Raw genomic sequence first — 12,518 nt, forward strand, 5'->3', positions numbered from 1 at the left:
GGATGGGGTAACTGGATGATGGGCATTAAGGAGGGCACTTGATGTAATGAGCATTGGGTGTTATATGCAACTGATGAGTCACTAAATTCTACCCCTGAAACCAATAATATACTATATGCTAACTAAATTGAATTTAAATTAAAAATTAAAAAAATATTTTTTACTTACTTGGTCAACTTGTGGCTTTTCATTGCTGTGAGAAATTCTCTAACAATCTCAGGACTCTGGTGCCTGCATGGTGTTTTTGATATATATTTTAATGTCTACCCAAAAAAAAGAGAAAAAGTAAGCATAAGGCAAAAAAACCTGAATGAGAAAAAGGGAAGATAATGGCTATAATTTAGTATTCTAAAATTTTATTTCAAAAATCTTCTATAAAAGGGCACCTGTGTGGCTCAGTCAGTTGGAGCATCTGACTCTTTATTTCGGCTCAGGTCATGATCTCAAGGTCATGGGATCAAGCCCTGCAGAGGGCTCCACACTCAGCATGAAGTCTGCTTGTCCCTCTCCCTCCCCCGTTGCACCCCTCCCCCTATGTACCTGCCTGCTCTCTCTCTCAAATAAATAAATCTTAAAAAAAAAAATCTTCTATAAAACAAATGCCTTCAGGAGAGTCAATCTTCATATAATGGGAATTCCTCAAAAAGAAAACCAGTGGCTAAAATAGGAAGAATAATGAATGACTTTCTACAAGAAAGCTTTTCTGATCTTAAAAAAGAAAAAGGAAAAACTCAGGGCACCTGGGTGGCTCAGTCGTTAAGTGTCTGCCTTCGGCTCAGGTCATGATCTCAGGGTCCTGGGATGTAGCCCCACATCGGGCTCCCTGCTCCGCGGGAAGCCTGCTTCTCCCTCTCCCCTCCCCCTGCTTGTGTCTCTCTCTGTCAAATAAATAAATAAAATCTTAAAAAAAAAAAAAAAAAAGGAAAAACTCAATCTGACAATTGTGTTATACTTCAGACAATTTTTTTAGTGATACATATATATGTATATATACATACATATATATAATGGACTCAGCCATCAAAAAGATGAAATCTTGCCATTTGCAATGACATGGATGAAACTAGAGGGGTATTATGCTAAGCGAAATAAGTCAATCGGAGAAAGATAATTATCATATGATCTTACTGATATGTAGAATTTAAGAAACAAAACAAAGGATCATAGGGGGAGAGAGGAAAAAATAAAACAAGATGAAACCAGAGAGGGAGACAAACCACAAGAGACTCTTAATCATAGGAAACAAACTGAGGGTTGCTGGGGGAGAGGGGGGTGGAGGGATGGGGTAACTGGGTGATGGACATTAAGGAGGGCATGAGATGTAATGAGCACTGTCTATTATATGACTGATGAATCATACACCTGTACCTCTCTGAAACCAATATTACATTATATGTTAATTATCTGAATTTAAATTAAAAAAGGAAATAAACACGGATTAAAAGAAGTTTGAAAACTCAAAAAAATAAAATAAAATAGAAAATAAAAACAGGGAACCCAAAGAATAAAATAGTCACCAGTCCATATGGATATAAGTAAATAAAAGCATGAGAAGGAACAAGTGTTTCTTATAGAAGAATTCTGTGTTAAATGTGGAAGGAATGAGGGAAATAAATCACAATTAGGGAATTGAACCATAGTAATAATTACTGCAGGAAAGACATACCAATGAATACTAAAATTAATACTAAAAGCTTTACTAGTGGGATATTTGCATAGCCTCAAAGCATTCTTCTCAAAATATTTATTAATTACTGTGATGGTTTTAATACATGTCCTCAAATTCTTTGATCTCCTTCCCTTCAAGAGGTGAAGCCTAATCCCATCCCCCTTGAATGGGCTGAATGTGGCGACTCCTTTCTAAATAATACAAAATGGAAATGGAAAACCAGTAACTTTACAGTACAGAAACCAGGCATATACCATCTTAACCAAGTAATCAAAGTTCACAGCTTCAGTAAGAAGACACTGATATCATGTACCCTGTACCATGCAATGAGAAGGGCACATCTCTTCTGTGGCATTCTTCCCCAAAAGCCGTAACTTCAGTCTGGTCAGGAGAAAACATCAAACAAACCAAAATTGAGTGACATTCTACAAAATACTTGACCATTACTCTTCAGAAGTGTCAAGGTCATGCATGGAAGATGAGGAAAGACTAAGGACCCATTACAGACTGGGGGAGACATGGTAACTAAATACAAAACAGTATCCTTGAACAGAAAAAGAGCATTAATGGAAAAGACGCTTAACAACTGAGCCACCCAGGTGCCCTGAGGGAGAAAGAATCTTAAGCAGGCCCAATGTGGGGCTCGATCTCAACTGAGAAAATTTGATCTTTGTGTAGTTTTTCTTAGTTTTGATAATTGTGCCATGGTTATATAAGATGTTAACATCAGGGACAACTAAAGAAGGGCATATGGGAACTCTCAGCACCATCTTCTTTCTGCAAAACTCTTCTGCAAGACTATAATTATCTCAAAATGAAAGGCTTTTACTTTTTTTTTAAAAAGGCAACCCCACCTAGACATAACTTGAAAGGAACTTCAAACCGGAAAGTAAACAGTAACCTCAAGCATCTAAGTTAAGCGTCTCTCCCAAGTGCAAAAATCAGGTTGGTCTCAGACTCCTCCGTAACAACAAACACTAACAGACTAAGTAATACCTATAGAGACTTGCAGAATGAAAGCTGAACCCAAGAACTCCGTGTTCAGATGAGGTGTCATTCACATTAAGAACACTAGAAATACATTCTCAGGCATAAAAAGTCTCAAAACATTTAACACCACAATAAGTTTCCTTAAGGCACTGTGAATTAAAAGCAAGAACTTAATATGTAACAGAGTGGCAGTGAGTTTAAACTGATTCAAGTGTGTAGTAAGAGTACTTGACAGCTTGAAATTTGGCTACAAAACTCATTACCAACATTTTCTTTTTTTTAAGAGATGAATGGTATAACATAAAAGAACGTAAGTGAATAAATGAATGATAGATTTATTTGAGATTTGAGAGAGAGAGAGAGCACGCACAAGCTGGGGGCAGGGGAGGCAGAGGGAGAGGGAGAAAGTTTGTTTTGTTTTTAAGATTTTATTTATTTATTTGACAGAGAGAACACAAGCAGGGGGAGTGGGAGAGGGAGAAGCAGGCTTCCTGCTGAGCAGGGAGCCTGATGCGGGGCTCGATCCCAGGACCCTGAGATCATGACCTGAACGAAATCAAGAGTGGGGTGCTTAACTGACTGATCTACCCAGGCACCCCTGAATGACAGGACTTTAAACACACAATTAGATGAACAAAACTGGATGGGGAGGAATGGTGACAAAAAGTGCTAAACACCCCTTAATTTCCTTAAAAGGGATTACAGTAACTTAATTCAGGTTTAATTGTGTCTTTGGAGAGATAAAGATAATTAAAACTAATCCTTTGTAGAGACAAATCAGATTTGAAAGAAAATAACAGAAAAATTAAAATGACAGATACAAAATCAAACATCACATAAAACAAATATAATGGCTTAAACTCTTTTAAGGATAAAGCATAAGGTTGGGAGAAAACACAGTAAAATGTCAACTAGATGTTAAAATTGTAAACTACTTTTGCTTTCTTCTTTATACTTTGTGGTACTTTCTAAGGTTTTTACAATAAAAAACATTACTTTCTGTGTAATAAAGAATTTGGCTTTGCCCAAAGATACGGTTTGGTCTTTGCCCTCAGCTTTCTGGGAGGCAATCTCTAGACCCTTGGAATGTTACACTCAATAGGAGTATCTGTCTGGAGGCCTTGGTCATACTGAATAGTCTTAAAAATGTGACTTAGGGTAGGGGCTCTGGATCAATGTACCTAGAGGCTGAGATGAACTACACAGGAAATCAATCATTCAATCACACCTATATGATAGAGCCCAAATAAAAATTCGGGACTGAAGTTCAGCTAACCTCCCCTGGTTGAAAATATTCTGTATGTATTATCACACACCGATTTCAAGAGAGAAACATGTTCTGACTCCACATTAGAGGACAACAGAAGCTCTGAGTTGGAATTTCTCCTAATATCTGCCCCATATGCTTTTTCCCTTGGGCAATTTTAATCTGTATCTTTTTTGTGTAATAAACTATAACTACGAATACAATAGCCTTCAGTGAGTTCTGAGTACTTCCAGTGAATTACTGAACCCAAGGGTGGTCTTAGGGATCCTTGACTTGCAAATGGGTGTTAGAATTAAGGGCAGTCTTTGGACTATTCCCTCCAACTTTATCAATGGCTAACCCTCACCACTGGCCAAACTCCTTCCACTTGTATAAACAGAATAAAAACTGGGTTACAGTAAAACTACTCATTAATCAAGTAAGAGGTAGTCATGATTTGGTGGCTAGTCATCTGCAGAATAAACCAACCCCCCTCAATGGTAGTTTGGGTAGCTTCTCCAGAAACATAGGCTTACTTCATATGTGATAGTATTCAAGTTCTGTTGCCCAGAACTGTGTTTGTTCTTTCCACTTTCTTTCCGTTGCTCTTTCAGATCAGTCAGTAACTGGAACACCTAGGAAGTGATAAAATATTTTTATGAACAAATGTGAGAAATGTATCTATTTCAAGGTCAATGATTTTGAAGGATAAGTAGGATAGTACCTCTTTTCTTTCACAAACCCTCCCCCTAACTCTTGCATTAGAGCAAATATGAGTCTGAGAAGCAGCTGACATTTTGAAAATGCTTTTATCTAAATCAAATAATCCAAATTCATTAGTTTACTGAAGATATTTCAAGTGTTTCCTTATCAACATATACCATATCACTGATCTCCTCTGACCTCAAAAATATACGGAGTATATCTGAAAGTAAATTTTCCTAAAATACAATCATCTCAATAGATGCAAAGAATTTTCCAAAATTCCACACCAATTTATGATAAAAGCTCTCAACAAACTGGGTTTAGAGGGAACATACATTAATGTGTAAAGGCCATATATGACAAACCCTCAGCTAACATCATACTTAACAGTGAAAAGCTGAAAGCTTTTCCTATTAGATCAGGCCAAGATAAAGATGCCACTCTTGCCCCTTTTATTCAACACAGTATTGGAAGTCCTTGTCAGCACAATTAGGCAAGAAAAGAAATACAAGGCAGCCAAATTGGAAAGAAAGTGGTAAAGCTGTCACTATTTGCAGATGACATGATACTACATACAGAAAACCCTAAAGACTCTACCAAAAAACTGAACTAATAAATGAATTCAGTAAAATTACAGGATACAAAATCAATATATAGAAATCTATTGCATGTCACATGATAACAGTGAACTATCAGAAAGAGAAATTAAGTAAACAATCCCATTTACAATTGCATCAAAAAGAATAAAACACCTAGGAATAAATTTAACCTAGGAATGAAAGATCTATATCCTACAGGTAAGACACTGATGAAAGAAACTGCAGAAAACACAAATAAATGGAATGATATTCCATGCTCATGGATTAGAAGAATTAATAATGTCCATATTACCCAAAGCAATCTACATATTCAGTGTAATCTCTATCAAAATTCCAATGGCATTCTTCACAAACAGAACAAACAATCCTATAATTTTATGGAACCATAAAAGACCCTGAATAGTCAAAGTAATCTTGAGAAAGAAGAGCAAAGCTGGAGGCATCATGCTTCCTGATTTCAAACTATATTACAAAGCCAAGAAATCAAAATGGTATTGTATCGGCATAAGAACAGACACATCAATCAATGGAACAGAATAGACAGTCCAGAAATAAACCCATACATATGTGGTTAGTTAATTTTTGACAAAGGAGCCAACAATATACAATGGGGAAAAGAAAGTCTCTTCAATAAACGGTGCTGGGAAAACTGGACCACTATCTTACACCACACACAAAAATGAACTCAAATGAATTAAAGAACTGAATGCAAGATGTGAAACCATAAAGCTCCTAGAAGAAAACACAGGAGGTATGCTCCTTGACATTGGTTTTGGTGATTTTTTTTTAATTTAACACCAAAAGTAAAGGCAACAAAAGCAAAAATTAAAAAGTGGGACTACATCAAACTAAAAGGCACAGCAAAGGAAACCATCAGCAAAATGAATACATAACTTACTATATGAGAGAAAATATCTGCAAATCATGTATCTGATAAGGAGTTAATACTCAAAATATATAAAGAACTTACAGAACTAAATACCAAAAAACCAATCTCATTAAAAAATGGGCAGAGGACCAAAACACTTTTCAAAAGAAGACATACAGATGGCCAAAAGACACATAAAAAGATGCTCAACATCACTAATCATCAGGGAAATGCAAATCAAAACCACAGTGATGGGGTGCCTGGGTGGCTCAGGCAGTTAAGCATCTGCCTCCGGCTCAGGTCATGATCCCGGGGTCCTGGGATCAAGCCCTGCATCGGGCTCCCTGCTCAGCGGGGAGTCTGCTTCTCCCTTTCCCTCTGCTGTTCCCCCTGCTTGTGCTCTCTCTCTCTCTGTCAAAAATAAATAAAATCTTTAAAAAAAAAACCCAACACAATGAGATATCACTTCACACTTGTTAAAATGGCTAACATCTAAAAGACAAGAAATAGTAAGTGTTGGCAAGGATGAGAAGAAAAGGAAACCCTTATGCACTGTTGTTGGGAATGTAAATTTATGCAACCACTATAGAAAACAGTATGGAGGTTCCTCAAAAAGTTAAAAATAAAACTACTATATGATTCAGCAATCCCACTTCTGGGTATTTTATCAAGATAAAATAAAAACACTAACTCAAAAGACATATGCACCACCATGTTCAAAGCAGCATTATTTACAATAGCCAAGATATGGAAACAACCTAGGTGTCCATTAACAGATGAATAAAAAAATATGTTTTATATATACAATGGAATATTATTTGGCCATAAAAAAGAATGAAATCTTGCCATTTGCAACATGGATGGACCTTGGGGTATTACACTAAGTAAAATAAGTCAGATAGAGAAAGACAAATACTGTATGATCTCACTTATATGTGGAATCTTAAAAACAAAATAAAAACCAAACTAGGGAGTGCTGCATGGCTCAGTCGGTTAAGCGTGTGACTCCTGATTTCAGCTCAGGTCATCTCAGGGTTGTGGGATCAAGCCCTGCACTGGGCTCCACACTCAGCACAGAGTCTGCTTGTCCCTCTCCCTCTGCTCCTCCATCAGCTAGCATGTGCATATGCTCTCTCTCAAATAGATAAATAAACAAATAAATAAATACATAAAATCTTAAAAAAAAAAACAAGCTCACAGACATAGAGAACAGACTCACGGCTGCCAGAGGCAGGAGGTAGAGGGTGGGCAAAATCAGTAAGGGAGTCAAAAGGTAAAAATTCCTAGCTATAAAATAAATTATGAAGAAATAATGTACAGCACGGCGACTACCGTAAAACTGTACTGAATATTTGAAAGTTGCTAAGAGAGTAAATCTTAAAAAGTTCTCATCACAAGAAAAAAAATCTTTATATATGGTAATGGATGTTAACTAGACTTACTGTGGTAATTTCACAATGTACAAATATTGAATCATTACACTGTACACCTGAAACTAATGTTATCTGTCAACTGAGCCTCAGTTAAAAATTTTTTTCCTAAAAATAAGTTTTTTCTAAAACAGGATCCTGGGGCACCTGGGTGGCTCAGTTGGTTAAGCGACTGCCTTCAGCTCAGGTCATGATCCTGGAGTCCCAGGATCGAGTCCCGCATCGGGCTCCCTGCTCAGCAGGGAGTCTGCTTCTCCCTCTGACCCTCCCCCCTCTCATGTGCTCTCTCTCTCTCTCTCAAATAAATAAATAAAATCTTTAAAAAAAATAAATAAATAAAATAAAATAAAACAGGATCCTGCTTCACGAATATGAAATCTAGTAAATTTATTTCTGAGAAAGAAAAATTATGAGGCAAGTGATAAACATAAATTTTACAAAAGAAAAAAAAGAAGAAGAAGGGAAAAAAAATGCTACAGAACTTTAGAAGTAAACTTTCCCCACAAGGGAAAAACATATACGTGTTAGTGCTGAGGAGGGTGGGCGGAGGATATGTCTTTCCTATTTTAGAGATTATGCCAGAGAACTAAAGGAAGTTAAGCATAGGTTCATAAACCATTACTAGATATAACACAATCCCTCCCTTGCCTGTCATTATTTTTTCAGAAATAGTGTCATGTGACCTAATTAATGCGACATTTCCCCATTGGATAAAACACCCAAACATTTAGCAGAATCCAAACTGACAAGGAAGTTCCTAAAAGCCAATGGCTTGACTAACAACCATTTCCTTCCTGTTATCAGTAGCAACAATTTAAGGAAGGAGTACGGCCAACTGTGTTAATTCCACTACTTTCTATTTTCTATATCACACAATGGAGACTCAAATCTCCTAAAGTCTTCAAGAATTTAGATTCTAGAAAATGAAAAATTGACAGTGAATGTATGAATGCTTCTTTATATACCTGGAGTTAACCTATCAGATGGCTTTGCTAATACCAAACAAAACAAAGGCAAACTAGAAGGTAAGCAAAAATAATGTTATTATCTCCCCTCTCACCAACTTCTTTCATTTTTTCCTCCCTTTCTCGAGCAACCCAACCCCCAGGCCCTCAAATTCCAAATCTGCTAGTTCATACTAAATCATTCACAATGGTGCATCAACTAAGCTGTCACTTTCAAAACGAAAGTGTTAATACTTGAGACTATTATGAGGATCAAAATAATAACATATAAAAGCATTTTATAGTTAAAGAGTAGTAATTAGGAAAAGGCATAAGCATTTTAATGAAAAATGTTGCAGACAGAAACAGTTCCAAAGTAGATCCTTCCATCCCATGAAGGCACATCAAATGAAGATCTAAAATATTTGGGATCTGGGGGAGGTTGCCCACTATAAACTAAAGTCTTCCCAGCTTCCCTGAATTACTATGTATAATTTACTAAGCTTATAATTCCAAGGTCCACCAGATGGTGCCATCTGTCCTATTTTAAAGTGGAAAATCCAAATGAATTCAGTCATTTTAACTAAAACTAATTCAATAATCTTCAGAAGCAAAGGGCAAACTACCAGAGAGGAAAATTCAATAGTTCACTTCAAAGCTATTTACCTCGTAGTTACTGAGCAGCGCAGAATTGGCATCCTTCCTGCAAAATAAAGTAAATCATCATCAGTCTGGGCTCACATTCCTTTGTGGGAATTAAATATCTATAAAATACTTCCTTTATCAAGATTTAGTAGTTCAGTTCAGGAATTCAGGGACTACAACCTAAAACTGAGAAATGTCCTAAGTCCTACTGGTTAGCTGGCAGTGGACAATTTCACAGCAAACTTCCCTCTTTATAGGCATAGTATATAACACATCCATTACTAAGTAGGTGATTGAAATACTATACTTATCCTTAATCTATGTCGGCAGAGTTAAGAGAAGTCAGTCATCTGGGAGAAGTCACTTACAGGAAGAACATGGGGCAAAACCAGAGGGTTAGGAAGGGGCGTCAATAAACAGGGAGGGGGCTAGAATTAACTGGAGAAACAGTGCTGTCTCATCCCACAGCCATGTCCTTTCCCCAGTACCACATGCCTCCCACCAGTTATTGACATCTTGGGCAGGCAAGTCACCCTGCTGAATCACCAGAAATGGGATCATTAACATTAACATCACTACTGGGAATCCCAGCAATGTCAAGAATCCTGCTAGATATCCAGAAAGGTGTTCATCTTCTCTATCAATTCAACAGGTAAAGTTCATGTGTCAAGCAGTGGTCAAAGCGTGGTACCCCTGCAATCAAGGCACAATGTCATTTTTCATGTATGAGTGAGCACAGCAACGTGACTTGTATTAAAGTATAATCAAGCCATTCTACAACACCACATCAGAAGTACTTATTGTTTTTAATAGTCTAGAGGCAGTGGGCGCCTGGGTGGCTCAGTTGGTTGGGCGGCTGCCTTCGGCTCAGGTCATGATCCTGGAGTCCCGGGATCGAGTCCCGCATCGGGCTCCCTGCTCGGTGGGGAGTCTGCTTCTCCCTCTGACCCTCCTCCCTCTCATGCTCTCTGTTTCTCACTCTCTCTGTCTCAAATAAATAAATAAAAAATCTTAAAAAAAAAAAAAAAAAAAAAATAGTCTAGAGGCAGTATAGTGTGATAATTAAGAGCACATTTTTGAAATCAGACAAATCTAGGTTCATATTCTAGCTCTGCCACTTATAAGGTATGGGAGTTTTGATGAGTTTATTAATCCCCCTAAGCTTCTCACTTAAAACAAAAAATGGGGAGTGGAGCGGGAGGTTCTGTGGGACCCAGTCGGACCGCGCTGCCAAAGCATCGCCCGTACCCACCACGGCCGCCACATCGGGGAGTCTCCTGCACCACCCAGGGGAGCGAGCTCCAAGCATCTTCTGCTGCGGCCGCTCCTCGGGGCCAGGAGCGGGGAAGCTGAGTACGAGAAACCCCCAGGCCCTAGACCCAAGGGCAGCCTCTTCCCGCCACCTGAACCACCATGACCCACTTCAACAAGGGCCCTTCTTAAAGGGCCCTCCGCCAAGGTCAAGAACAAGATTGCTTCCAACTATGATCATCAGGCAGAAGAAGATCTTCAAAATTGGATAGAAGAGGTGACAGGCATGAGCACTGGCACCAACTTTCAGTAGGGCTTCAAAGATGGCATCATCCTCTTTGAGCTCATAAACAAGCTACAGCCAGGCTCAGTGAAGAAGGTTAATGAGTCCTGGTTAAACTGGCCTCAGGTGGAGAATATTGGCAACTTTATTAAAGCTATTCAGGCTTATGGCATGAAGCCACATGACATATCTGAAGCAAATGATCTTTTTGAGAATGGAAACATGACCCAGGTTCAGACTATGCTGGTGGCTCTGGCAGGTCTGGCTAAAACAAAAGGATTCCATACAACCATTGTCACTGTAGTTAAGTATGATGAAAAACCAACAAGACGTTTTGATGAAGGAAAATTAAAAGTTGGCCAAAGTGTAACTGGTTTGCAGATGGGAACCAACAAATGCACCAGCCAGGCAGGTATGACGGCCTATGGGACCAGGAGGCATCTTTATGATCCCAAAATGCAAAGTGACAAACGTTCTGACCAGACCACAATTAGTCTGCAGATGGGCACCAACAAAGGAGCCAGCCAGGTGGGGATGTTAGCACCAGGTACCAGAAGAGATCCCTCTGATCAGAAGCTAACATTACAACCAGTGGACAACTCGACAATCTCTCTACACATGGGAACCAACAAAGTTGCTTCCCAAAAAGGAATGAGTGTGTATGGGCTTGGGCAGCAAGTATATGATCCCAAATACTGTGCTGCTCCCACAGAACCTGTCATTCACAATGGAAGCCAAGGAACAGGAACAAATGGGCTGAAATTAGTGACAGTGATTATCAGGCAGAATACCCAGATGAATATCACGGAGAGTACCAAGATGACCACCCCAGAAATTACCAATATGGTGACCAAGGCATTGATTATTAGATTGACACAGAGGAGCTCAGTATTTAGTCCACTGTTTTTATTCAGTGAGAACCAAGCTAGCCTTGAGTAATTTTTTCTCGTCTTCTTAAAACACTAGAATGCTTATTGTACCTAAAAGAAATATTGCCTTACATACATTCCCTTTTCCTTTTTCTGCCTCTTCCCTAAATAGTTGCCTTTTAGTGCTGTAACAATTCAATCCTACAGCAGAAGCAGTAACTCCCATATGAAGTAAAAAGGAATACTGTGAAAGGGGAGTACCCTTGTACAGCCAATTCTCTTATTAAAGACCTATGCTTTTTTTTTTTTTTTAAGATTTTGTTTATTTGAGAGAGAGAGAGAGAGAGACAAAGCACAAGCAGAGGGAGCGGCAGGCAGAGGGAGAAGCAGGCTCCTCACTGAGCAAGGAGCCTGACGCCGGACTCGATCCCAGGACCCTGGGATCATGACCTGACCTGAAGGGAGATACTTAACCAACTGAGCCACCCAGGCATCCCAAAGACCTTTTTTTTTTTTTTACAATCTACTTAATAAATGCGATTTTCAAACAATAGGAAGCTTTTTTTTTTACAGTTTAGTATCTAGCTAAATGTTGTCTTCACCAACTAAATTTAAGGTGCAGCATTTTAGAAATTTACACATCAATGTCTCTACAGTATTGTTTGCTAATTTTTAAATAAAGTCCTGATCAGGGTACATTTGTGATTATATGTGGGCTCATTCTCTTACCTAAACTGACAAGATCTTTTCAGGGTGGTGTTTCTAAAGGAGCGTGTACAAAATCGGGCTGCAGACATTCAGGTCTGGGTGGTGCGTTTGCTCTTCCTGTTCGTGCCAGTGTATCAATGTAGAGTTGCTCTGTTCTCTTCAACTGTATTTATTGCTGCATTTCTCAGTATAAACTTACCCCACTGTGTTTCTTATAAATAAGTATTTTTTTGAACATTAAAAAAAAAATGGGGATAAAGTAGTATCTATAAGTGTAGCCTGGATTCTAAAGCAGCTCCACTGAACATTAG

At 38.5% G+C, this 12,518-nt stretch overlaps 1 protein-coding gene and 1 pseudogene across 2 annotated transcripts in view; one reads left to right on the top strand and one right to left on the bottom strand.

Annotated features, from left to right (window-relative positions):
- The window catches only part of CRCP (CGRP receptor component), a 52,997-nt gene that overhangs the window by 32,470 nt on the left and 8,009 nt on the right, over positions 1-12,518 (bottom strand). Inside the window, exons 2-4 of one of the 2 annotated variants that reach the window (XM_032430962.1) lie at positions 9,118-9,154; positions 4,442-4,540; positions 169-263 (exon numbers count right to left, since the gene is read on the bottom strand). In XM_032430962.1, coding sequence (XP_032286853.1) covers positions 169-263; positions 4,442-4,540; positions 9,118-9,154 — 231 coding nt within the window. The remainder of the gene's footprint in view (positions 1-168; positions 264-4,441; positions 4,541-9,117; positions 9,155-12,518) is intronic. The other variant, XM_032430963.1, reaches the window with a different exon arrangement.
- On the top strand, positions 10,227-11,813 carry LOC116648744 (annotated as a pseudogene).

Source organism: Phoca vitulina, unplaced genomic scaffold (genome assembly GCF_004348235.1).
Source record: "Phoca vitulina isolate PV1807 unplaced genomic scaffold, GSC_HSeal_1.0 scaffold45, whole genome shotgun sequence".
Lineage (NCBI taxonomy): Eukaryota > Metazoa > Chordata > Mammalia > Carnivora > Phocidae > Phoca > Phoca vitulina.